Source organism: Caenorhabditis briggsae, assembly GCF_000004555.2.
Source record: "Caenorhabditis briggsae complete genome, chrV, whole genome shotgun sequence".
Lineage (NCBI taxonomy): Eukaryota > Metazoa > Nematoda > Chromadorea > Rhabditida > Rhabditidae > Caenorhabditis > Caenorhabditis briggsae.
This window is the reverse complement of record NC_013488.2, coordinates 10,535,361-10,557,365: the sequence shown is the minus strand read 5'-3', so window position 1 is coordinate 10,557,365 and position 22,005 is coordinate 10,535,361. Positions and strand designations below refer to the sequence as shown.

The following is a 22,005-nucleotide window of genomic DNA, read 5'->3' as shown; positions in this document are numbered from 1 at the left end:
TATGGAGTGCGGAGGTAGATCAAATGACTATCCAATGTAGTTCTGTTATTTTCTGCTTTTCAATAATTGTACTTATTATTGTATTCTTTTTCTTAACTTCTCTTGAAGCTTATTTTATTCCCTTGAACCCAGAACATATTGACTCTGAAAACCAAGACAATTCTTTTTCAATTTGTCATAACGCAACATCTTCTACCACAAAACACTATAACGAATTTATCAATATCCAATATTCTTGCATACGTAGTTTGTGGAATAAATTGGAAAGAAATCCAAATCAATTTCTTCTTCTTTACCCGTTAATTATTTCTGTATGTGAAAAGGAAAATGGAGTTAAAAACATCCAAGTGGACCAGTATCCAGGAAACGAAAAATTCTATTGGGGAGTTTCGCCGAAATGTGAAGAGCAACGCGTATTGGTAACATTGGGAATCGGGAAAGATTCGAAAGCGATTCGTTTGATGAACAAGAAATTTAAACAATTGAATTCCTACGGAACTAGTGCATATGGGTTCAAGCACGAGGATTACGATCACTTTTATAATTATGCTATTGGAATTAATGACACCGGACTGCAAACGGTTTATGATAACAATGGGGAGATTATGGAGCTGAAAGATGTTTCGGTTTCTTCATTTTTCAAGAACATCATCAAACAAAATGTGAGAAGATTTTTTCAATTCAAGTTCTTTTATAAACATATTTTCAGATAATCGATATGCTATGGATCAACATCGACGGAGGAGAATTCGAATATTGGTCATATTTTTCTAAAAAAGGACAATTCGAAAGACTTGGAATCATCGTATGCCAGTTCAATTTGGAAGTTGAACGAAACGATGGAAATACCTTTTCGAAACTAATTTCAAATTTGTTGGAATCTGAAACTTATATTTTCCTTCGATCTGAAATTAAAGAAAACCCAAAACAGTTGTATGCGTATTTTTTGAATATCAAGCATCCGTATTGTATTCGAAAGTATTTGCGATGAATGAAACATTTTGAATCTATTTGGACTTCTCATTTCTTTTTTGTTTCGCATAGAATGCAAGGAAATGGCAAAAAAAGATTGGAATCTCCGCTTTTTCCGGATTCATCTATCCAAAAATTTGAAAGAAGCTGGCGTTTCATTGAAGAAAAATGGTCAACTACCAATTGCTTCGAAACGATTTTTCTGCCAATACAGAAAAGTTTAAAGGTTTGATTTCATTTTTTAAAAATATAAGCTATCATAATTTCAGAATTTTATCGATACCGAAAAAGTGTATTTTACTATTGTGGCATAATCCTGATTGTTGTCTTCCTGGCTGTCAATTTTTTGAGTTATGACGATGAAACAATCGATTCACAGGAACAGAACTATGCGGAACATCCCAGAAATATTGTCGCTGAACAGGAATCAGGACAAAAACTACCATTTACTACAACTCCTTCGGTATGATCTAGAAAATTTCGTATATCATTTTGAATTCTGAAAGTTTTCAGCCTCCCCTGATCCCTTACAAATACGAAGAACTTCCAGCCTGTGATTTCAGTACAGACTCTCCAAAACCTCTTCATAATGCCGAAGCTATTGCGAACGAGTTTTTCAAATGTGCATCAATGATTCTCCTCCGATTTGCAATGAATCCTCAAGGAATGCTGTTCAATTGGCCGTATACAATTTATGTTTGTGATGAAGAAGACCTGTCATCCAGAATTCCATTGATATCATTTGACAACGGACAGAAGCAGTACTGGGCTGTTCTTCCTACTTGCGTTAGTTTGAAGTTTCAATTTCCAATTTAGTTATTGAATTTCAGCAAGAAAAAACTACATTGGTCACTTTGGGAGCCAGTGAGAACACAAAGTCAGAAGAGGATATAAAGAAACTTCTGAAAGATCTGGAGACTTTTGGAACTGATCCATTCCACGGGAAGAATAATGCGTATGGAAAGTTCAATCAAGTCGCTCTTTCCACAGATGATCACGAAATTTCAATGGTTGATTCGAATGATAAATTCTCTGACAAAAACTTTGTGGCTACTGTGGATCAGCGAGAGTTCTTCAATGTGACTGTAGGAACATATGTGCGTATTTCTAGCTTCAAATTTTTAACTTTAAAAAACTTTTTTTCAGAAAATCGATATGCTGTGGATAACTCCAAATGCGGGAAACTTTAAGTACGAGAAATATCTGAACAAAGACGGAGAGTTTGAAAAAATGGGAGTCAAAGTATGCCAAATCAATATCGAAATCACAAAGAATGATGCGGACAAATGGTTCAAATTGATTAATCCTTTGGTACAAGAAAAGAGATTTATCTTCATGAGACCAATGGCAACGGAAGGTGGAGAACTGATAAGAACCTATCTTCTGAATGTTGCAGATCCAGAATGTGTTAGGAAATATTTACAATGAGTGTGGAACTGTTGTTCTTTTTTTTTTGTTTGTACATAAAAGTATACATTTTTCTAAACATATTGATTTTTTCCTGAATTTGAGACAGTTTCCAACAAATTTTTCTTTTCCATATAACGTCATACACCCAGACGGCTAGATCCGTTCGTAACAATCCGATGCGAAAACTTTTTTGTTTCAAACGCTAAAAAAGTTAAGATAGAATCTTTAAATGAAACATACCTTGACAGTCAACGAATTTATATTTTCGATTTGGAGATCATTGAGCGTAAGTCATGGATCGAAACAAATTTAGTAAGTGAGCTAATTCAATTCCCCGCTTATATTTGAGTTCTGTTCAGATCCAAACCAGCGACTTTGTGTAGCATTGTTTTATGTGATCTCGCTATTTGCTATTACAGTTCTAATGATTCATTTCATTCAGTACGATTCAAATAGGAAAATCGTACCAGCGGACAAGATCATAGTAGCCGTAGAAGACAACGATGAGACCACAAAGGTAATTAAAGATTTAAGACAAATTTCGGAACATTTTTAGAAACCACTTCCACCATTTAATTATGATTCCCTTCCACCCTGCGATCTAAATGAAGAGCTCGAAAAACCGAAATTGAACTTGAAAACGATTCAAAAGAGTTTTCTGAAATGTGTTTTCCCGCTGCTCACACGGTTTTTTGGAAATCCAGAAGGTCTTCTCTTCAATTTTAGTTCAGTTCTCTCGGTTTGTGACGACGAAGAAGAGATTCGAAATATCGATGTCACAGAAATCGCAAACGATCGATGGGTTATATTCCCTAAATGTGTAAAAACTTTATTATCGGTTATGAACTCTCTCCATTTAACTTATTGTAGAACGAAAACAATACAATGGTCACTTTAGGAGTCGAAAAAGAAACGAATGCAGAGAGTTGGCTGGAAGAGAAGATTCCAAATTTAAAAATGTACGGCACTAGTGGCCTCATAAACGCTAGTCGTGTGTATGAGCATTTCGAAAACGTTGCGATCGGTAAAGAAGCTGATTCAGTTAAGATGGAAGTTATGGAAAATGGTATGTTGGTTTTTAATATTTCCTTTCACATGAAACGGTAATTATTACAGGCGTTCTTGTGAACAAAACAATGGATCAAAAGAAGATCGAAGAATATATAAAGGACTTAAATTTGACGGTAATTTTTAAACTGTAGGAACGATTCTAACCGATTTGTAATTCTAGAAAATAGACATTCTATGGATTAATCCATACTATGGAAAGTTCTCCTTTTGGGATTATTTGAAGAGAGATGGATGGCTGAGCAAACAAGGAATCACCATATGCCAAATGATAATAGAAGTTCCTAAAGGGCATGGAAATCAATGGGCTGAAATGATAAAACCAATGCAAAACAACTCCAGTTTTGTGTTCATGAAACCTACAACGACCAAAAGTGGAGGAGCCAAAGCATTTTTCATAAATTACCAAGATCCAGAATGTACTAGAAAATATCTAGAATCGTAATTGTCTACTTTATTGTATGTATCAAAACATGTTTATTTTTAAATACTCTTATTACTCTGTTTTTGGCTTGGATCTGCAGATTCGTCTATATAAAAATTTGACAATAAAATGAAACACGTATAAGGAAACAATGAAAATTGAAAGAAGAATGGCATATGCATCCAACATGTAGTACCTAATGAAATTGTAATGAACATTGTAGGGTTCCAATGCATGCACTCTTCCGAATCTGAAAAATAGCTTGTCTGGTTTTCAGATGTTTTATATATCACCTTGCAACAAACTCTGCATGCTTCAGCAAGTTATTTTTTGGTTGAATAGGTTGACTCTGAAGAATATTGGCTAGAAGCAATGCTTTCTCATTGTATGCACTGTTTGAAATGGCTTCCTTCACAGTCTCCGTCAATTTCTTAGAATCTCCCAACTTGTATTTATCGTAGGATATCGCTCCTCCGTGACGGCTCAACATTTTTGCGTTGAGAAATTGATCTCCGAAAATTGGGATCTAGAAAATGAATACTACAAGTTAAGGTTATAAATTATTCGATACCATAAGAGATGGTTTTCCAGCATAAGCAACTTCCAAGGTGCTTCCGAGACCTCCGTGTGTGATGAAGAGGTTGAGACGATGGTCAGCTAGAAATGATAACTGATATCAATAAAATAGTTTCAGAACTCACCTAATAGCGCTGGTTGTGGCACCCATTTTTTGAGAATCACATTTTCTGAGAGTTGCTTTGAAAATTCGTCGTCTTCTACTTCATATTTCCAGATAAATGTAGTTTCTGGCAAGTTGGCAAACATTTTCACAAGTCCATCTCTGAAATATAATCGGAAGTTCGAAAATGAAACTAAACAACTAACTTGAATGCTTCTGGCATATCAGCTGATTGCACAACTGTTCCGAATGAAATAAGAACTGTCGACTTTCGAAGATTCAGAATTTTGTCGAATTCTTCTTCCAGTTTCTCATGTTTAGGTGGATCTATTGTGAACCCTCCGATTTCTACAGTTTTGGCAAGAGTTGGAATTGGGAATCCGATGTAAGGATTATTGTTGTTAAAGAAATATGTGGCTGTTTGCAGAATATCCTTCCATGTACGAACTTCTCCATTCAGAAGAGAATACGCTTGTCTGTACTGTCTGTCATAAAGATTTGAGAATGCGTAATGGAAGGAAGTAAAAGAAGTAATGTCTTGAAGACGGTCCCAAACTGTTTGATCTGGGCCGTAGTTTGTATGTAGAGCTGAAAAACAAGTTTACAAATATAGAGGAGACGAGGTAAGCTCACAGGGTGCAAAATTAAGAGCAGATGGTTCCCCAATAGCATAGGAACCTGGAATGTTTTTGATGGTGGAGAACATTGGCATCAAGTTCATTTTAAGATGATCCCCGAGATCTGAAATAGTTGAACTTTTCAGAAGAACAAAGAAAGAGAGTCTCACATAGCGAACAGAAGTCGAAAGCTTCTGCGACGAATCCATCAAAATTCTTGGATTTAATCCAATCGTGCAACTCTTTATCAGTCAGAACTTCTGGAAATAGATCAAAATGTTTGGATTATTCTCTTCGATTCGTGTTCTTTTTCCTCCATACCCTTTTGTTTCCAACCTTTGACCGATCTTTTTTGTCAGAACAAATACCGTTTTCCACTCTTAATGTTTCGCAATTTCACCCTTATGACAAATTAGGAAACATTTTGAAAAACCCCACTCTAGTTCTTATCAAATCAAACTCACTATCGCACATTGGCTTGAATTCGTTGTATAGTATGAACATTGGCTGAAAATCTTAGAATAGGGGAAAATAAAGAAGAGCTGACTCACAGCTATTGCTCCAGTGATCGGATTATTCACAACTTCACTATCCCAAAAGAATTTGAAAACACTGGCTGATTGTTCATGACTTGGTGCATCTTTATTATAGTAATCAACAATCTTAATACCTTTATTTGCTTAAAGATGAGTAACAACATCCAACCTCAATGTTTTTGTTTTTTACAACTCTAATAGTTCCCCAGTGTTCGTAAACGTAAGTTTGTAATAGCGTCTGAAAAACCTGTAATTTAATACAAACATTGTTTTAAATCTTCCATACCACATTATGTCCCGCATTTGCCAACGTATCTGTCACTTTGCTCATAAATTTCAGATGACTATATCCAAAAACGGGAGAAACAACGAGATAATTGTAGGCTGATGCATTATAATAGAGAACAAAAAGTAGCGAGAGGAATAGAAATAGACGCATGATGGCAAACAGTCTGTGGAAGAGTTGGGTTGGTTAAATACAACAGCGAAGGTTAGGTTCTTTGAACTTGGCAGAAGAAAGAGAGAGAGAGTTTAGAGAAAGTAGCACAAAACACGACAGAAAACACAAGAATAGGGGGTGAAATGAAATGACGAATGGGGTTAATATCGAATTCAGTTGAACCGAACTATTATTCGATAGATTTCTAAAAATCTGTCCGGATATAAAGATCACTTCTGAAGGTCACCCAGAAAAGCTAATAATCCAAATATTCTAGGGGAAGTAACGTTCTGCGCAGACCATATTTTTTCTTTTATGGTTTTTAAAATTTCCAGAACTACGAGACAAGTCCTTATCATTTTCGTACGGTCTCAAAATGTCCTATTTTTCTCTAACAGCACCGTGACATCTTTTTCATTCGATAATGTAGTTTATACCGCGAGACCTGTAATAGAAGGCCCCCGCACTGGCAAGTTTGAGCTTGATTATCTCGGTTCCTATAAGATATATCAAAAATGTATCAACTGATAAATGATCGTGATATTATGATAAACAATTCATCAGTTGGGAAATTTTTCATATCATTGACAGGAACCGAGATAAATTGGCTGAAAACTACAAGTTAAGGACTTCTATTGGAGGTTTACCGGTAATCCGTTATTTATGGGAAGTTGCAGTTCTTCTATAGAAAACTGACTGGCTTGATCAGGACTCAACCAATACGTTTTTCAAATTCAAGTTTCAAACAATAATTTTCAAAAATTTCGAGACAAATTTCAATAGCCAGTTTTCCATGAAGAAGAAGTGAAAACTGAAGAACCCTATATACACTGAAGGCGAACGAATTTAAAAATTTCATCAAAATGCAATGTAAAGTGGAAATAGTAGCAAAACAACATTATGAAAAATTCCTGACCGGTTTCACACAAATAAATATAAACAATATCAATCAAGTCTCATCCTCTAAAAATTAATAAATGCCATTATTTTTGCCATCACTCTTGCTCTTCACTATCTCCTTCTTCCTCTTCTTTAGTCGGTCCCTTCATTTTTCCATCCAAATAATCGTTCAATTCCATAACTCTTTGTTTTCTCCAATAAATATCTGTCGTTGCTTCTTCAATCTTTCTGTCGAGACTCTCGATTCCATTTGTGCTCTTGCGATGATGCTCCATGAATGTTTCAATCGTACTCTTCTCTCTTTCGTTATTCAAAACAATTCCAGCATCTGCAATTGCGTTCAAAGTTTCTGAATCATTCTTGAACTTCTTTTTCAGAATAGTAGACCAATTGTCGATAATCCAGTTAGTTGCGATTTCTCTTCCAACTGGACGGCTGTTCATTTTCTTCAATAGCTGAATTGCATCTGTTTTGCTGTTCAAGTTTTCCAGGATCATTCGGCGAAGAACACGTGGATCTCTGAAGCATGCCAACGAATTTTGAAGAATGACTTTCTCGGTTTCATCGACTTCTTTCGCTGCTAGTTCCTTGACTGTTTCAAAAACTGTATCGTTTCCGAACTCAACTCCATTACAGTAAACCTTCTCCCGAAGTTCTCCCGGAACCCTGGAATTTTTTTTGTTTAATTTAATACTCCCCTCAAAAACTCACTCGGAACAGTCGCTGCTGAAATTACCAGAGAACTGACATGGTGCCAAGAAGGATTCCACAAATATTTGATTCAGCTTCACGTTTGATTTTGCAGGTTTAACAATAGCCATCAGATCAAGGAGATTCGAGTGAAGAAGACTTTCGAGATAGTTGGAATCAATATCCGGAGAGGTATTGACTTTATCGAACTCCTTATGAATTTTCTCGTAGATATAATTCTGAAAAAATTCAAATTAACGATAACGTCTTATAAATATTGCGATACATTTAGTTTTTCTTGAATAGGTGCTCCCTCTAATCTTTGTGTCAATTTTTTGAAGATTCTGGATGCAATAAGCCATGGAACTGTTCCGGTTTCCATTGGAAGATACGATGTAACATTGAGAGCAGTTTCAAACGGAAGAGCTCCACTGTTAGCCAGAGCGAATACATCAGAAATAAGGCGAGCTCTAGTTCTCTCCGAGAGCTTTCCATGCGATTTCTCCAGATACTTGGCAATTTCATTCCATCTTATTTCTTCATAATTCACACGATAAACTCCATTCGAATCAGTATTCAAGTAAATAGAATCAGAAGTATTCAATGGGAGTCTGAATGCTTCATGAAGCCACGAAACGTTTCCAACTGGACCAGAGCTTTTCAAAAAGAGTGGAACTTCCCAGTTGAACCAGTATTTAGCGTTGCGGAACTTAAATTGCTCTTTCGTTTTATGATCATTCTTGAATCTCTCTTGAGATAGTTCAACATTTTCATCATCCAGCTTATCGACCGAAACCAATGGGAATCCGATTTGATCAACCCATGTGTTTACAAACTTCGCAACATCCAATGGTTCGTTGTTCCATCCTTTCAATTTTTGACCAATAGCTTTTTGAAAAGATTTCCAGAGGCCATCATCGTATGGATAAGCAGAACGGTATGACGAAACAAAGCTCTGTAATTTTTCAAAATCGATCTTCGAATTTTAAAACTATGCGTACCCGAATAGCTTTATTGAAAGCGGTTTCTCCAACAGATTTTTGGATCATTCGAAGTACAGCTGCTCCTTTCTTTCCAATGAATTCATGATCAATTGCTGCAATATCAGTAGCAGAGAAAACATTTTTGACTCTTAATGGTTGGGATGTAGCAGTGGCATCTCTTTCGAAAATCTTCTCTAGCTCATATGTCCATAGATCGTCCTAAAAATTATAAATAATTTGGTTGAATCATTTTCGAAATCTCACCGATTTGACATCAAGAATTTTCTCGAGAGCTTCAACTTCAAGGAACTTCGGAAGAGCATCATTCAACCAGAATGTTCCGAATTCCTCTGGATTCGTGATTCCTCCGAACCATTGAGCAGCGATTCTATTAGAAAGAACTCTCGCCAAATGAGCTTTTTGGTTAATATTGTTAGAATGTTCATTGTAAAGAACATCTTCTTCCGGGAGTACAATGAACGATGGACTGACTCTGTTTCCTGGTTGGAATCCAGGAACAGCAACGATGTCTGAAATGTCACTATAATGATGATAAATATTTAAAACACCCTACCCAAGGTTTTGCTCTCAAGTCTGGATTGAAGAATATGTTCGAGAGCGTCAATTGCCTGGTTAGCATAGTCCAATGCTTGCTCAGTGTAATGTTGCACTTCTGGCCTTGTCCAAATTCTGATCTAAATTTATAAAAATTCGTATTCTAAGCGTGAAAAAATTGGTTACTGTCAATCCGCTGGTTGTGTTCACTTCATTTGCTACAAGATCTCCAATAACGAAATCAGGATCCAGAACCTTTTTTAAAGTGGAAGTTAGGGAATCTCTGGAAGCAGAACATTATTTCCTGATAGTTTCTTGAAATCTCATACCCGTCATCTTCAGTTTTAACTTCTGTGTTTGCTACAACTACTGATCCATTAGAATGCATCAATGTCAATGCAGCAGGAGCTTTGAATGATTCTTGATCGAAACTTGGGAAGACGTGACGCATGTAGGCGTAGCTTGGTTGAGTAGTGAACATGCTCCTCTCTTCTCCATTTGGTGTTTTGTATTTGTATTCTTTCAATCCATTACTATTGGTTACTTTCGATGTGAATGGAATTTTCAGGACAACTTCGCTTCCTTTCTTCAATTCTTGATCCAAAGTTAATACGACTTGTTCCAAATCTTCGTTAAACTCGATTCCGGTAATTTTGATTCCAGTATCCACTAAAGAAGACACTGGGGTAGCTTCTGTCGTAGTTGTTGTCGATGGAACAGACTCTTCTTCTGGTCTCATTCCAGATCCTTCTGGCATTTCAGATTTTGAATTCGTGACGTTTGCAGAGATTTCTTCAGCAGATTTCTGAAAGATAAATTAAATTGTGTTTCATACGGTTATGTTTGCTTTACCTTTGATCGTTTGGTAGCTTCCTTGGATAACTGAATCTTCTCCAAATTTTTAGTGAATTCTATTCCTTTCGCATTTAGAACAATCTTGTTGGTGGGTTCAGTGATATTCAATTTCACAAGAGCCAATCCCATTGTTCCGTTTCCTCCAGTTTTTGGAGATAGACTCACATCGTACCTGAAACTCGTTTTCGATATTTTTTATAAAATTGGAAACGTCTTAGAAATGTGTATAGTTAAAATAGATGAATTAATTAAAATGAAGTTAATTAAAATTTCAATCAAACGTACAAACATGGATCACATACCAAACAGGTTGAACACTTTTTGGGAGAGCCAATTCTTCTTTGGTTGGTTGTTTGATAGCATCATTCTCGTCTGCATCTTCTTCGTTCACAATTGGACGATGCGTTTTCTTGTGTGGTCGAGTACTGAAATTTAACAATTACGTTGCATTCCTAAATTTTGACCTACTAGTTCTTGCAGACTACCATCGATTCATTCGAATTCTTAAATTGCATCATTTCGTAATTTTGTTTTGTCAGATAATGTCCCAAAAATGCAGCAAATATAATAGCGGCGACTGCTAATAAAAAGAGACAAATAGCCGATCCAGGAGCACATGCTATCTTCTTTTTTGGTTTTGCAGGGCTCTTCTGTTTTTGTGGTTTTGGTGGTGGTGGTGATTGTGGTTGGGACTGTAGTGGTTGTTTCACAGCCTTCTCCGAGAGTGGGATATTATTTGAAGATCCATTATTTCGTTGATTCAAGTTGGATGCTGATCCGTTTCCATTTCCATTCTGTAAAATAACGTCATTGTGTCAATTGTATGACGAGGAAAGTGTGAAGATTAAGAGGAGAATCAATCGCCGTCACTCATCCTTGAACCTTAGTTCCTGGTCTTGAAGATGCTGTCGGCGACCCCCATTCAATGAAAACATAGAAGAGGGGAGAAGATAAAAATAGTTGTATCAACACCTACATTTTTGTCTTGAATTATGATAGGAGAAACTGTAAACAATTCAGAATTCAAAAAATAATACATACCACTATGAGTCCGAAGCGATGGTACGATAAGGAAAATAAATATTAAGTTTGAAAAATTAGAAAATAAGAAGATAAAGTTGTAAACTATTAAATGATTTATCATAATTTCGGAAGTGTTTTGCCAGTTTACATTTTTGAGATCTTGCATAAAAATTGAGATAATTGATCTCAAACTTGACAGTGTGGGTGTCCTTCTATTACAGGCTTTACGGTAGGCACGTAACCGAAATGTTTCCTCAAATATAATGAATTTTCATTGTGTTGATTCCAATTCTGAATGAAGATAAACGGAAATTATATATTTTTAATGATCAAATGTGGTTGAACTATTGTAACCTGCTAACTCAGATAAAGGCTTCAGTTCTCTGAAGTTTTCCCTTGTTCGATTTATAAGGTTTATCATCAAAAAGTTTAATATCAACTCACTGCATATACAAAGTCAATGAGCTGAGTCCGGTCTTTGCCCAAGTCGACGTCTTCCATCGTTGACGTCTTCTGAAAATATATAGAATCGCTCAGAAGTCAAAATGGGAAAAGAACGACGAAGTATTCTTATGGGTATGGTAGAATCAATCAAAGAACCAACGGTCAATTGACGGCCTCTGTTCGGTTTTTGATAAAAACCGCCTTCAGCATCAGCAGTAGAGCGCGAAAATAAACCCCAAGGTATCCCCATGCTAACCCACAGACTACATGTCTTCATTTTCTTTTCTCTTCTTTCTTTCCTTCTGTGGGTGGGCGCGAAAAAAATCGGAATGGACGGTGTGTGCGAAGGAGAAGAGAGAAAAAATATATGTCAAATCACTCAAAAATCAACAAATCAGATATCAAACCTATTGTGTTTTACTCATAACAACTATAGGATAGCATCTGGGTCATCGATTGATAATTGGAAGCATAAAACAATGGTCGATAACTTTTACTCGTGAAAAACTGAAGTTTAAGATACCGTTGTCGAGTTTCGAACTTTCTAAAAAGTTTAGGTGATTGATAGTTTTTCTGATAAGCATTGATTGTTTAACTTGATCTCGTTTCAAAGTTTTTCAAGACTCAATATCTTAGTTTACTGAAGATTACCGTATTTTCTGTTATAGAGGTCCATGGACCATGGGCTTCTATTTTTCAACCTTCTTCTCAGGATGGACTTCTAGAAGATCAAAAAAACGATAAGAATTTACAGAAATTTTCAGACAGTTAATAAAAGTAGCATAATTAAGAAGACGAACAGCTACAGCCAGGGTGGACTTCTATTAGAGATGGTCTTCTGTTTGAGAAAATACGGTATTTTTTTCGAATTGAGAGTTTCAGTAGAATCTGGTCTGATTAAAAATTGATCATGCAATTTAATTCAATCACATTATTTACTGGAAATGACCTTCCGATCAATCAAAATTGTTTTTCGATTTTCGCAAACAGATGTTTGCAGATATTTCAGCAATAACTTTGTATCTCGTTTGATTTTAGATGATTAGATATCAAACGTTATTGTTTTAAATGATTACTTTCAAAACGTCTGAAAATACTGTATAAACAGTCCACCGATTGCCCATCGAAATCGTCAACTTGGAGCTCAATTATCTAGATTCTTGTAGGGAGCATCAAAACGCTGTCAACTGATAAGATGTTGGTGATATTGTGATGAATAATGTATCATTGACAAAATGTTGTTATCTTTCACTGGAATCGAGCTAATTGAGCTCAAATTGACAATTTGGGATTCTACGTATTAGAGGAAAGTCGGTATGTGCATTGTGATTCCACTGTTTGGCGAAAAATCGAAGTTTCTGGTTGGAATCGAATCGAATCAAATCACTTCTCTCTTCTCTCTTTTTTCTCAATGAATCACTATCGATCAATCAGTATCAGTGACCTTACTAGGCAGGTTTCGTTTCAGTTCTCACAATGGAAAAGTTGGGAGATCAGAAACAAGAAAAAAAGAACGAAAAATAGAGAATTGTGGGAAAAATCCTCTTATGGAATCAATGAAACCAAGTTTGAAACTTTCCGATTAAAGTACAGTTTTCCGGGAAAAAAGTTTCAAAATTAGTCAGGCAAGAATCGAAAATCAAAATCTTAACTTATTTATTTGGGGACAGGCTACTACTTAATTGCCTCGCCAATGTGTTGATTTCATGTTTGACATTGAGAAATTGTTAAGAGATTCCTCTTCAGAACAAAAAAGGAATTGTAAATGAGTGATAAAATGACAAGAATCCAACTGGTAAAATCTCTGCGGGGTGTGGTCTGTTTTGTGATGAAAATGGGAAGAAGACCAAGAATTGGAGAAATGGGAATTTCAGGTTTTGTGAAGGTAGTTCGCGAAACGTAATGGACAACAGAAGGAATGTTTATGTTTCTATTTATGGTAACGGAAAGGTTTCAGAGGTCGAAGATATGATGTGGTCTTTAAAGGAATAGGGAGTTGAACAACAAAGAGAAAAGTGTTCGTTGAAATGATTTATCAAATGAAAAAGAGATCAATGAGTAGATGAATCGGCACTTGGAGCAGAGCTGGATTGTTCTTCTTCGATCCTAACGAAACGATTTCGTTGTTGAGTGCTGACGTATCTGAAAATATATTTCAAATTCCTCAAAACAAAATCCTCATAAATCTCAAAAATCTGAATTACACCTTATATCGAAATGCAATCCATCCTGTTCATTTGATTCAATTGGCCACATCCATACACCCCATCCAAAAACTGCTCTAAAATTGTTCCATTTTCCCATATTGTAATCTGCAGCGTTGTCGAATCGCAGAACTGCCGGCTTCGTTTGTTCAACAGTTGTTTCGTTTAGTGATATCAACTGATAATGGAAAATGATCAATTCCCCAAGTGGATAATATCCAAATACTCCTCCAGCAATGAAACTGAACAAGTAGTACAATATCTTCCACAAGTCCTCTTTCCATTTTTGAATGATAAAATATCGAACAGCACCTTCGAGTGATGTGAGCAAATACCAATAAACAAGAATGCTTGTGTAGATAATGTAGAGCAGAAAATACTTGTAATTGGCGTGTGTAACACACATGTTGATCCACGGACAGTGATGATCATACTTAATGCAACACTTCCCACATGAGCTACAATGACGAGTTCGATCCGGTTTGATATGTCCACACTCGTAACAATACTTCAGTCGCCCCACTTGATCACATTCTGCAACTACTACTTTACAGAAAGTGCACATCTCCTCCAGAATTATGTTTTGTTGTTTCAGCTGAAAATTTAAGAATTTTCTATTTTTACGAGGGTCTCAAACTAACCTGCACTGGTGTAGATTTCTCAACTACGTAGCGATTGTTTTCGTATGGAGTGACTGCTTTCAGACGATCTTCCAACTCTTTACTCGGCCGATACTTCTCTGGAACTCTTCCGACTTTGGTGAATAAAGTTTTGGCGAGACTCCACATTGACATGACAAATAGGAAAGAGGATATGATGAGATAAATGGTTGCTTGAACATGGGATTGTACATAATATCCTATTGTGACTTTTATGTAAACATACAATCTGAAGTTGTTCTCATCTGAGATTTTCTGAAGAAAGTCGCTCACGTCATCCATAGGAATATCAGTTGGGTGACAAGAAGGATATTGAGACACCTTGTTAGGATCCATCCGATGTTCCGATGCTTTCCACGATATTCTCTCACTGCCACGTAGATTTTTGAGTACCATGACATTGGTTCACACTTTTGAAGTATTTCCTTTTTCTGAAACAAAATTGAATCATAGGTGATCAGCGATTCAAAAAAAAAAACATACCAAAATTCTATGTAGAGAAATAGTAATGGTTTTTGTTGAAAATTCGTGGTGATAAAATAGACGACGTGGTTTTTTGGAAATTTTTTAAAAAATCAAGTGTTGTTTTTTTCACGGTAGTTTTGTAGAGTATGACATAATTGAGATTAAACGACAGCTGTCAACTAGATACCTATTTTTCGATTGTGTAGAAGATGAAGCTTGGAAGTTATTATTATTTATTAGGAAGTGAAAATTACATTTAAAAAACTGAACGTATATACAGAGAATTGACCTAATGGATCAGACTATTCACTTTCTTTTGCAGCATTGTCCGTTTCCACATGGAGAATAGTTTTGTTGGCAGGTACACGAATTGACGGATTGAGTCTGGCACGGCATCTGAGCTGGTTGAGCAGCGGAGCAGGATTGGGAGCAGGATTGGGTGCATGCTGGAGCACATTGCTGAACTGGTTGCTGTTGTTGAACGCATTGTTGTTGGCAGGATTGCTGGCACTGTGGTTCACATTGAGCAGATTGGGAAACGGAGGCTTCAAGGATAATGGTAACAACTTGTGGAGCAGCAGTGGTGGTCATAATTGGGGCTTGACAAGCAGATTGACATTGCTGGCACTGTGGAGCTGATGGTTGTTGGCATTGTGGAGTGCACTGCTGCTGGCATTGCTGGGTCTGTTGGCAGGAAGATTGACATTGTTGGCAGACTGGTGCGGATTGCTGTTGGCATTGTGGAGCACATTGTTGCTGACATTGTTGTTGAACAACTGGGGCAGATTGTTGGCAGGTATTCTGGCACTGCTGGCACTGTGGAGCCGATGGTTGCTGGCATTGTGGAGCACATTGCTGTTGGCATTGTGGAACAGCTTGTTGGCAGGTGGTCTGGCATTGTTGGGTGCATTGTTGGTTGCATTGCTGGGCTGGAACTTGTTGTTGAACACATTGCTGTTGACAGGATTGCTGGCATTGTGGAACACATTGAGCAGAGATTTCCAAGTTGATCTTAATGATTTGTGGAGCTGCAGTGGTAGTTGGGACATCACATTGCTGAACGCATTGTTGTTGGCATTGTGGTTGGCACTGTTGGATTGGCTGAGTCTGGACACATTGTTGTTGGCATTGTTGCTGACATTGTGGCATGCATTGAACTGGAGCTGGAGTTTGAGCAACGCAGGATTGTTCACAAGCTGGCATGCATGATGGCTGACAGTATTGTGGAGCCTGGGTGGTGGTAATCATAACAGTCTGGGTTGGAGCATAGCAGGAAGATGTCTGACAAGTTTGTTGGCAGGAAGATTGACATTGGTCAACAGATGGAGCAACCTGACATTGCTGTTGGCACGACTGCTTACAAGCTGGAGCACATTGGGAAGTTTGCACTTGGTAGGTTTGTTGTTGAACTGGCTGGGCACACGAGCATGATTTCTGGACTGGAGCGGTGTTCTGATGACAGGAACAACTGAACTGTTGCGGCTGAGCGTAGGAGGTTCTTTGGCATGAACAACTTGGTTGAACTCTTGGAGCACAGCCGCAGGATTGGCGCTTATCGCGGATGGCAGTTCCCTAAAATATTATATAATTTTTAAAAGTTTACTAGGCATTATGAATATTCCCTATTATTTTGTATATTCTCAAGAAGTATTCATTACATACTACCTTAAGCCGTTCTCGTGTCTCTTACCTCTACAAGAAAAAGGCTAGAAGCAAGAAGAGCGGCAATAGCGATGAAGCGCATTCTGAAAATGTTTGAAAAGCTGCTAGTTGGCAACTGATACCCTTTCAATCAAGGTTTCAGCCTTTTATACTATTCTCCTCCCCCTCAATTCTCCACTAACCATCGAACACATACCGGAAAGTTGCTTCCCACTTATCAGACTCTATCCATCAACCGGCTCCATGACGAGCGCAAACATAGCACAGGTGGCATTTGCCAATGGATCCGAAGAACACGTGTGTCGTCTCACCATCTAATATGTTATTTCTTCGGGAATCGAGAGTTGCGAAGATGGAAAAAAGGTTGCGGGTACTCTCTGCGTCCAAAAGAATGTGCTGATACGGTGTTTGCATGTTCGAAACGAGTTTCTGCTCCCTAACTATACGTACCGATTTATTGCCGTTCGCCAACCGTTCTGATTTTTGTTTGCATAGACTACCCTATCTTTTAACACTCACTTCAAAAAAGAGTCTAGCGTATTTGGCCAAAAGTTCAACACAAGATCAAAATTTTCCGGTCATCTTCTTTGATTTCACCGGATAGATTGTAGTTTTAAAACTTCAAAAGTTTATTATCATTATTAAAACATCACTAGAAAATCTAATCGTTCTTTTTAGAACTTTTCACAGGTGATCTCTTCCTAAAACACAAAAACTTAAAAGCGTATAGGAAAACATGAAATATGACAACAGTAACAAACAGTAGGAAAGCAAAAACATCTAAATTGTAGTAGACAATTGTATTTAGTCTGGAACCTTCCACGTGGAGCTCTTCCAAAACTCCATGATCAATTGCAAATGTCGTCCATTTGACAAGACGTTCTTCTGGGGTAAATGGTTTGTCTCTCATCATTCGAGCAATTCGAATCGCATTTTCTTTGTAGCTTGGAGTATTCAGAACAGTTTGAACCGCGTTTTTGAAACTTTCATAACCAATCTCAAGCTTCAGGAGAACTTTTCCGATTCCTCTTTTTTCAACCATTCTTCCGTTTCGGAACTGATCAGCGAAAATTGGTACAATAACAGTTGGAACTGCTTGAAGAGCTGTTTCCACCAATCCATTGATTCCTCCATGCATCACAAACAGCTTTAAACGAGGATGGGCAAGAAGATCAACCTGTGGAAGCCATTCAACCAAATCAATGTTATTCATGTCTTTTGTCAAGGTTCTCGTGTTCTCATCGTCTGAAATTAGAATTGAATTTGCACAAGTAATATACCGGTTTTTTACCCTTTGCAATTTTAATAAGGAAATGATAGTCAGTCATCTCTTTCATTGCTTTCAATGCTCCTTTTTTCGATGGGAGTGGAAGATCTCCAAATGGAACGATTGATCCAAGAGAGATCACAACAACACCTTTCTTTCCTTTCGACATTATCTTCGAAAATTTCTGAAAAAAAAAACGAATTGGTAGAGCTTCTCTTTATCTCTAACCTCATCTAACGGCTTTGCTACTGTCGGAACTCCTAGTCCTCCGATGTATATGGTTTTCGTTATTGTCGGTCTTGGAAGATCCAGAACTTCATCAGAATTGACGAAACACAAAGAAGAGTTGGCAGCGATATCTCTTACATTTGGGAAATCTGGATCGTATTTTCGGAATACCTGAAAATATTTTAATGTCTAAAAACATTCAATTCACGATTCTCACTTCCGTGGTTCCATCAGTTCCGTATCTGTGAACTGCAATAGATCCAAAATGCATGTAAAGATTGAAAGTTCTCTGCCAGAAATCCATCTTATCTCCATTATCATTTTCTTCAATTGTAGGTACATATGAACTTGGAGATGGAATTCCCAAGTTATAACTGACAGCATCCATGATTGGAGTAGTTGAAATCCATAGATGGTTCTGAATTCCAAGGTATCGAATAACTCCAACTCCACACAAATCAATCTGTTCACTGAATGCTACGTCGAATTTCATTGCACGAAGTGGTTCCAATTCTTCTCTCTTTGCCATTAGATCTAAAATAACAATTCACAATTGAAAATTCTGTTCGATTTCTGAAAAATTACCGTCGCACATGTGAGTGATTGATTTCTCGAACATCACTCTCTCCCAGAATCCTAATCTGGAAGTTGAGAACATTGTGACTCCCAAACCTTCCATTTCTTCTTCATATTTTGTGCCTAGAAAGTTAGAATCTTTGTTTTGTTTCTCATTTTTATAACCGCTCACTGAATCCTCTCATTGTGATAACTGTAGCCTTCTTGGTCCCCGTGAACTCTGTCAACTGTTCATATTCGGGAATGAACATGACTACATCGTGACCTGCGTCGACGAGTGCATCAGCAATCCGTCCATTCGAAATTAAATGACTTCTACTGATTGATGGACTGTATACCAGAACTTTTCCAGCGTCTACGCCGAGTAGTACTAGGAAGAGGAGATAAAGCGAGTTCATCCCCAAGATTTTTCTGAAAAAATATTCATTTGCAAGATTTGTAAAATCGAATAGAGCATAATAATTTAGTTCGATAAAACCAAAACTGTCTCGATAAACTGAACTAAACAAGGTCTTACTTCACTGGTCATCACTCCTATCTTATCATTTTTCGAAGTTTTAATTGTTTGGAAGGTCAATCAAAATCAAAGAATTGTTTGTGTCGGATTCTAAAATCGATTTAACATATAATTTTAGATTAGATATGAAATATTGTTCTAAATATATGAAAATTCTTATATCAAAAAAGGAGCGCAATATATGGAATGAAAGGCATGAAGAGCGGAGAAAAACTATTATCGAATAAAGGGAGAAAACGGAAGAGAACGAAAAATAGGAGAACCGGTTGGCACAGTAGCCAACGACAATGATTTTTCTATTTTTCTATGAATCAGAATTAAATTGTCGACACGGGAACTGAAAATTAAAAAAGTGAAGAATGTGAAAAGACAATCATGAAATTGGAAAAGAAGAAGAAGGGAAGATTGAAAAGTTCCAAATGGGAATTTGTTTTATATGAGAATCTCATATGATTAAATAATGTATTGCTTATCTTTCGTCTGTCCAAATTTATCAATCCGTGTTTTGTATGTTGTACTTTTTTGTATGCTACAAAAAAAAGAATTAGATGTAGAGACAACACAAAACATTGACTGATACACCGAGTTTTTGGGCAAATAGTAACTATCGGCTGGTGGTGACAAGAATGGGAACTGACACACGGGGACGAGATTGTTTGATTGGAAAGCACGGAAATAGTATGAAAGAGATGTAGACGGAGAGAAACTGACGGGAATCGAAATAATGGTAATGGTACATGTGACATACCGTGAATGGGAATGTGAACATTTTAAGAATTCCTCGAACTCGCACAAACTTCCGTTCTCGTTCTTGAACAGGGGCTGATCCAGATCGTAAAGAGTTACTGTTCGAGAAAGCATTGTTCTTCATGCCTTGGTGATATCGTCCAAGAGCTGATAATCCGAAGCTTTCTAATAGTTCATTTATTTTTTTTAGTTTGTGGTTTACATCTCTCAATCTTTTAAATCTGATAGTTTCGAAAATTAAAATTTTAGAAAACAATCCGGAAATTGGGAAAGTCAGATATTTGGAAAACCAGCATTCGACAACTCTGAAGTTTGAAATTTTGGAAATTCAAAAATTCTGTAAATTATAATTTCCGAAATTTGAAAGTTCAAATATTCAAATGTTCAAAATTTGGAGATTCTGTGCCTCAAAATAACAGCAATTAAAAATATAGAAGTGGTATATTAGGTTGTTTGGAAAGTTCCTCCCATTTTTTGTTCGGAAAGTTCCTCCCATTTTTAGCGTCAGATACATTCAATGTGAAAATGGTCAAAACGATGTCGCATAAATTGGAGGCAATGATTATTGTTATCAATGACTTTCTGCCAACGATCCACCAAATTATGGGTGCCTCCTATGACGTTAGAAATGGCTGAATCGGTGGTAGTCAGAGAGTACAAGTTTTGGGGCTACACGATGGATACGACAGAACTGTCCAGCCATATCCAGCGAGATCGTTTTCGGTCTTCCTTCCCTCATGAGGTCGCAGATTGTAATTTTGAAAATAAACCTTCGTTTTTTTCTCCAATGGAGGTCCACATAAAGTCTGAGTTATCTCAAATGACAAGAGTAGAAGCCGGTCGTGATAGTGGCACCATCGTCTAGTTGCTTCCAATACTCCACTCCTTGGTAGACCACCATATCCACAACATCCCTTTTTTATGACAAATTTCGTGTTTCGGGACATCTGGTGGTTTGGCGCCTTTGTCAACCTAATTGGTTTGTTGTTTATTGTAATCATACATTGCCCGTTTATTATCACTATTAATGGCTTGATTCCACCATTCATTTGTGCAATGCAGAATGAGACAATTCAAACAGGTGTCCACATGTGTATCCTAGTTGCGTGGAGCCAAAAGGTGTTGTCCATTCCTTTCCACCTTTTTGACTTTGCCGAGAGTTTTCAATCTATGGCTTATTGATGTAAGGCTTGCCACAGATGTACTTGATATATCCCGCCCACTTTGAAATGAGTCCCTTTCATTCCCCGTTTTTAATGATGTAAAGCAAATTCTCAACCGTTGTCTGAAAAACCTTCCCTTGTAAGATCAGTCCTCGATACAAGTGTAAAACCCAATTGAAATGTTTTGATATTTTTTGAAAGATTGAGAAAAACATAAGCGGGACCCTTCTTTGTTTTGTTTTACCTACTGGTGTTTCATCGGCCAAATGTTCAGTATCGGGGCATGGTAAACCTAATTGCACTCCCCCACTTTGATCCAATTTACCTCGTTTCCTTTCAAAGATATCGTAAAGCGGTCAACTAATAAAATATTACTGATACACTGATGAGCATTTTGTCAGTTGATTACTTTTCGATATAAGACGGTTGAAATTTGAAGAATTTTTTTCGCAAGTATAGAAATAGCTCGAATTGATGATTTCCTGTACCATGTAATATTTATTTCAGTTTCACCAGATTTCTGAATTTTCTGTACAAAAATTATAAATATTCCAGAAATTAGTCAAAGTTATAGAAAATGTTTATTTGATGAACCTGAAAATGATCTTGAACAAAAAATAGGTGGACAAATTAAAATTGGACAGTGTAGACAGTTGGGACAGTGTGGATAGTGTAGTAGTAGTTTGCTCAAATACAGGTGACAACCAATCTTCCTGCATTTTGAACTTTTCGTTGCTCTGTGCATTCTTTTCTTCTACAGGTACATAATCGGTTCGCCTCCCGATTTTGTACTTCTTCAAAGGAAAAAGAGGTCACGCCGAATTCAAGTATTATTTGAATTGTGCCACGAGAGGGGACAAAATCGGTAGGCAAACCGATTCTGCACCTAGTGAAACAATTCAAATTTTTTCTGATTTCACGT

The 22,005-nt window shown here is 37.0% G+C and overlaps 7 protein-coding genes across 7 annotated transcripts; 2 read left to right on the top strand and 5 right to left on the bottom strand.

The window, feature by feature from the left end:
- Positions 1-461: 461 nt before the first annotated feature.
- CBG09619 lies at positions 462-2,400 on the top strand (the record flags this gene model as incomplete). The annotated part of the gene is made up of 7 exons (XM_045237617.1): positions 462-662; positions 710-933; positions 1,137-1,198; positions 1,242-1,435; positions 1,486-1,758; positions 1,803-2,057; positions 2,119-2,400. 7 exons carry the CDS (start codon positions 462-464, stop codon positions 2,398-2,400), a joined length of 1,491 nt encoding a protein of 496 aa, XP_045094000.1.
- Positions 2,401-2,675: 275 nt separating this feature from the next.
- Positions 2,676-3,895, top strand: CBG27074 (the record flags this gene model as incomplete). The annotated part of the gene is made up of 6 exons (XM_045237616.1): positions 2,676-2,694; positions 2,742-2,899; positions 2,939-3,202; positions 3,253-3,448; positions 3,499-3,566; positions 3,614-3,895. The coding sequence occupies 6 exons, from the start codon at positions 2,676-2,678 to the stop codon at positions 3,893-3,895; spliced, it is 987 nt and encodes a 328-aa protein (XP_045098893.1).
- A 51-nt stretch (positions 3,896-3,946) lies between these two features.
- On the bottom strand, positions 3,947-6,145 carry Cbr-ugt-2 (the record flags this gene model as incomplete). The annotated part of the gene is made up of 9 exons (XM_045237615.1): positions 3,947-4,124; positions 4,168-4,400; positions 4,446-4,544; positions 4,756-5,141; positions 5,187-5,294; positions 5,341-5,430; positions 5,635-5,677; positions 5,722-5,832; positions 5,993-6,145. 9 exons carry the CDS (start codon positions 6,143-6,145, stop codon positions 3,947-3,949), a joined length of 1,401 nt encoding a protein of 466 aa, XP_045093999.1.
- A 995-nt stretch (positions 6,146-7,140) lies between these two features.
- CBG09621 lies at positions 7,141-11,652 on the bottom strand (the record flags this gene model as incomplete). Its single annotated transcript, XM_045237614.1, has 12 exons — positions 7,141-7,711; positions 7,757-7,974; positions 8,022-8,690; positions 8,737-8,937; positions 8,983-9,248; positions 9,293-9,413; positions 9,460-9,556; positions 9,603-10,078; positions 10,126-10,300; positions 10,431-10,553; positions 10,597-10,922; positions 11,596-11,652. The coding sequence occupies 12 exons, from the start codon at positions 11,650-11,652 to the stop codon at positions 7,141-7,143; spliced, it is 3,300 nt and encodes a 1,099-aa protein (XP_045093998.1).
- Positions 11,653-13,646: 1,994 nt separating this feature from the next.
- On the bottom strand, positions 13,647-14,854 carry Cbr-spe-10 (the record flags this gene model as incomplete). The annotated part of the gene is made up of 3 exons (XM_045237613.1): positions 13,647-13,737; positions 13,802-14,394; positions 14,441-14,854. The coding sequence occupies 3 exons, from the start codon at positions 14,852-14,854 to the stop codon at positions 13,647-13,649; spliced, it is 1,098 nt and encodes a 365-aa protein (XP_045093997.1).
- A 375-nt stretch (positions 14,855-15,229) lies between these two features.
- On the bottom strand, positions 15,230-16,667 carry Cbr-abu-1 (the record flags this gene model as incomplete). Its single annotated transcript, XM_045237612.1, has 2 exons — positions 15,230-16,495; positions 16,614-16,667. The coding sequence occupies 2 exons, from the start codon at positions 16,665-16,667 to the stop codon at positions 15,230-15,232; spliced, it is 1,320 nt and encodes a 439-aa protein (XP_045093996.1).
- A 579-nt stretch (positions 16,668-17,246) lies between these two features.
- Positions 17,247-20,034, bottom strand: Cbr-ugt-49 (the record flags this gene model as incomplete). The annotated part of the gene is made up of 7 exons (XM_045237611.1): positions 17,247-17,830; positions 17,877-18,036; positions 18,081-18,251; positions 18,298-18,614; positions 18,666-18,779; positions 18,829-19,067; positions 19,742-20,034. The coding sequence occupies 7 exons, from the start codon at positions 20,032-20,034 to the stop codon at positions 17,247-17,249; spliced, it is 1,878 nt and encodes a 625-aa protein (XP_045093995.1).
- Between the last annotated feature and the right edge of the window lie 1,971 nt (positions 20,035-22,005).